The sequence below is a fragment of the Pyxicephalus adspersus genome, chromosome 1, assembly GCF_032062135.1.
Source record: "Pyxicephalus adspersus chromosome 1, UCB_Pads_2.0, whole genome shotgun sequence".
Lineage (NCBI taxonomy): Eukaryota > Metazoa > Chordata > Amphibia > Anura > Pyxicephalidae > Pyxicephalus > Pyxicephalus adspersus.
In genome coordinates, this window is record NC_092858.1 from 65,361,857 (window position 1) to 65,366,399 (window position 4,543).

General features: G+C 45.6%; 1 protein-coding gene across 1 annotated transcript; it reads left to right on the forward strand.

Moving 5' to 3' along the window:
- Nucleotides 1–828: 828 nt before the first annotated feature.
- Nucleotides 829–3,120, forward strand: SOX1 (SRY-box transcription factor 1). Its single transcript, XM_072412100.1, has one exon. It carries the CDS (start codon nucleotides 1,269–1,271, stop codon nucleotides 2,484–2,486), a length of 1,218 nt encoding a protein of 405 aa, XP_072268201.1. The 5' UTR covers nucleotides 829–1,268; the 3' UTR covers nucleotides 2,487–3,120.
- Nucleotides 3,121–4,543: the final 1,423 nt, after the last annotated feature.

Genomic DNA, 4,543 nt, shown 5'->3' on the forward strand with positions numbered 1-4,543 from the left:
GACATCCTGCACATGGCACCTAGTCCTTAATTTTATCAGGACCTGTGCCACCCATGTGGGCTCTATATAGGACATCCTGCACATGGCACCTAGTTCTTAGTTTATCAGAACCTGTGCCACCCTTGTGGGCTCTATATAGGAGATGCTGCTCAAGGCACCTAGTCCTTAATTTTATCAGGACCTGTGCCACCCTTGTGGGCTCTATATAGGACATCCTGCACATGGCACCTAGGTCTTAGTTTATCAGTACCTGTTTCACCCTTCTGTTATAGATCCTAACACATGGCACACCTATTAGGCTCTGTTTTGGGGATTCTACATATGGTACCCGGTCTTTAATATAATCAGATGCTGCACTTGGCATCAAGTCCCCAGTTTCATAAGACTTGTTTGTGTTTGATACAATAAATCGCGATGGTGAATTAGACTTGTATGATGGGTGAATTAGACTTGTATGATGGGTGAATTAGACTTGTATGACTCCGCTCTCCCCCATTCCTCTGATTTCCTATGCCATGCTATAGAATGTGGAAGTTTGGACAAGTCGGATTTGTGACACTGTGTGACCTGTGCGCAGGAAATAATAAGCAGGGAAATATCCTGACCCTCTCCCAGCAGGATTTATTTTAGGCTGGTGTAGATGAGATTCTTCACCCTATGACGTCATAGTACGGCGTGCCATGCAAATGATCAGTGTGCCATGCAGAGGCAGGCATTGCTCACACCTCCCTCCCACCTTCCCTCCTTCCAGCGCGCTCTGCCCTCCCCTCCCCGCCGGCCGCTGGCCTCCTATTGGCCGCGGTGAAATCATTTAATCCCAGCCGGTGTGCGCCGTATGGCTGCTGTGTGCCGAGCTCGGAGTGTCTGATGCCGCAGAGCAGTATTCGCCCGGTGCTGTACTTGTAGGCTCTCCCGTGTGTGTTGGGACCTTCCAAGGCTTGGCGGTGATGACCGGTGCACCAAGCGGCCCCTTTGTACTCTCCATCAGTCGGTCACAAACTTCCAGCTACTGATCATCGCCCCATCCAGTGGAGATCGGAATAAAGGAAGAGGTCAGTGCGGATCTGGGTGTCACAGAGGGGACCGGTGACCACCTACCTGTTGTACCCATCACCAAGTTTGTTGTTGTTCTTCTGCCCCCCCCCCCCCGCCCAGACCTCATGCCCTTCTGCCCCTCTGCACTGACTGTAGTTGGAGTATAAGAACTCCCATCCATTGCCAGGAGCCATCCACCTACCTTACCTGAGTGACCCCAGCCAGCTGTGTGAATGTACAGTATGATGATGGAAACGGACTTGCACTCCCCCGGGGTACAGCCCCCCACAAACCCGGGCCAAGGAGGGGGCAATAAGGCCAGCCAGGACCGGGTGAAGAGGCCCATGAACGCCTTTATGGTGTGGTCCCGGGGGCAGAGGAGAAAGATGGCTCAGGAGAACCCCAAGATGCACAATTCAGAGATCAGTAAGAGACTGGGGGCGGAATGGAAACTCATGTCCGAGGCTGAGAAGAGGCCATTCATTGATGAGGCCAAGAGGCTCCGAGCCCTGCACATGAAGGAACACCCGGATTACAAGTACCGGCCCCGGAGGAAGACCAAGACTCTGCTGAAGAAGGACAAGTACTCCCTGGCCGGGGGCTTGCTCCATGCCGGGGGAGGACACATGGGAGTTGGTCTGAGTCCAGGTGGAGGCGGCGGAGGCTCCGCGGGAGCTGGAGGAGCCGGGGGTGTGGTGGTGCAGCGCCTGGAGAGCCCGGGCTCAGGGGGATCCGCGGGGGCTGGAGGATACGCTCACATGAACGGTTGGGCCAATGGGGCGTACCCGGGCTCAGTGGCGGCAGCGGCGGCGGCTGCTATGATGCAGGAGGCTCAGCTCGCCTATAGCCAGCAGCAGCAACAGCACCCTGGCACTGGAGGGCACCATCCTCACCATCACCCCCATCATCCTCACCATCATCCCCATCATCACCCACATCATAACCCCCCTCCACACCCGCCACCGCCTCCCCCACAGCCCATGCACCGCTATGACATGAGTGCCCTCCAGTACAGCCCTCTGCCTGGGGCGCAGAGCTACATGAGCGCTTCTCCCTCTGGTTATGGGGCCCTTGGATATTCCTCGGGCCAGCAGCAGCACCAGGGTTCCCCGTCCTCGGCGGCTGTAGCTGCGGCCGCTGCGGCTGCCGCGGCTGCTGCAGCATCTTCTGGTGCCCTTGGGGCCCTGGGCTCTCTAGTGAAGTCAGAACCCAGCGTGAGTCCGCCTGTGACCGGGGGAGGCTCCCACAGCCGGCCGCCCTGCCCCGGGGATCTGCGGGAGATGATCAGTATGTACTTACCTAGCGGGGGGGAGGCTGGAGACCCGGCGGCTGCTGCGGCAGCGGCAGCGGCAGCCGCAGCTGCGGCGACCAGCAGACTGCACAGCTTGCCCCAACACTACCAGGGTGCGGGCACGGGGGTAAATGGCACGGTGCCACTTACACATATCTAAGGAGCCCGGACAGAGACTGCTAAAGACTAGAGAGAAACTGTACCCCCTAAAATCCGGGACACCTACCCCCACCTGTCTTTAGAACTCTCACTTGGTTTCTTTTGTACAGAAATGTTTTGATGTTCTTGTATAAAATTATATCAAACTGAAAAAAAAGAAACGGAAAGGTGAAGGTAACCTATTATTGTTTGCTTCATTTTAGGAGTTGCCAAAATGAATTTTAGATGGGTGTAAATTGGGGCTCCGTGTACAGTATTTATGAGTTGTATAGGAGGGCTAGAGATTTCATTTGACACTTGTTCTTTTTAGTTTGTTTGGTTTTAACTTTGAAAAAAAATCAGATTTCCTGATCGAATTTCTGTACATGTTTGTCGTTTATTTATGAACAAAAAAATTGCGCTAGAATATATTTTGTTTTTATTTTTGTAAGCGTTTATGTATTTGTTTTTATTTTCTGTTTTTGGTTTTATATTATTCCATGTACATTCTTGGCGATTTTTTTTTAATTCTAGGCGTTGCGGATTCATATTGTGTATATAGTTTATTAAACGTCCTCTCTGCTTTAAAAGAAAACAAATTCATCAAGAAGGATGAGTTGAATTTTAAGCTAAATAAATTTTCAATTGAAAAAGAACATAGATATGTTTTATTATTATTATTAATATTATTTCAGAAATGTCTTTTCAGTGTTTAGTGGTGGAAAGCCTAAAAATGGGATTAAGAAAGTAAAAAATCTGTCAGCTGCAATTTACAGATAGCAGATCTGTTAACTCCTAAAATATGTTTTATTTAAAGAAACACAAATGCTGAAAAAATAATAAAAAATGTTGATAAATTGTCTGAATACACTTTAGAAAAAGGTTTGCGTTTATTCAAGAATGCGCTATGTATCGAAAATATGTTTGCCATTTCCAACTGATGCTTTAAAAAAATCAATTTAATCTATTTAGATCTTAATTATTTAAATCATATCCGATCAGGGATTTGCTATTTGTATTACATCGGGTGCTGATTTAGTTTGTATGAAACCCGCGAATTAATTCTGTATTAAGTTTAAGCAACTCTTTATAATTATATATCCATGCACTAAATATCAGAAATCACACAAATTTACAAGCTTTAAAGTTCATTTCGAACTTTTACAATGTATGTGAAAACGATGGACTGTATTCTGTATGGTGTTCCAGGTTTTAATCTGGGAGGAATAGTTTTGCCTAGTTGCACATAGCTGATTATCAATTTTCTCTCTTACAGATCACTAAGTAACAAATACCCCATTTCACAGCAAACAGCCCAGATCTGTAGTGAATCCATTGTAATTACCTCACTAATGAGTAATCCTTTTGTGTCATGTTGGCTTTTTACGTGCTTCGTTAAATCCATTGCAACAGTTTCATTAAGGCCTCTATTAATTTAATGATGTCATAATTAAATTCTGTTCAACCTGAACCATTATATATATTCATTGTAATACGGAAAAAGTCTTGTCTCTTGGCAATCCTCAGATGTAGATGTTCTGAAAAGTTTGGGTTAAACTTGTTCAAAAATGTAACATTAAAGAGTAAGCGATCTAAAAAAAGAACTACAGAAACTTTACAATAATTCAAAAAATCTTTTAAACATCTGACAGCACCCCTAAAAGAATTCGCATCACATTCTCTATGAAGTCAGTGCTGCTTTTCACTAGAAGGGAACTATGGGATGTCTATTGGTTTGTTCCAATTTCTAACTGTAAAAGTTACCTTGTTTTAAAATGGTATTACTTTTTATTTATTTATTTGCAATGCATTTTAAAATCAAAGAAAGAGATTTGCTAACTAAAAGAGTTAAGTGAATATTTACTTATCCAAAAACGCAAAAAAGCAAATTGCTGCTTGTTACTTCTGCACTATTAACTACAAATTATTGAGCAAAGATTTGTTAACTCTTCTTAGTACATCAACCGCAAAGTCTTTAGATTGCACCCAAGCCGCAGGCCTTTTCCATTCTAAGTACCATACTGGGGTTAAAATATAATTCAGATGGGAATGTAAGGAGCTCCAAGTAAATGTTTTCTT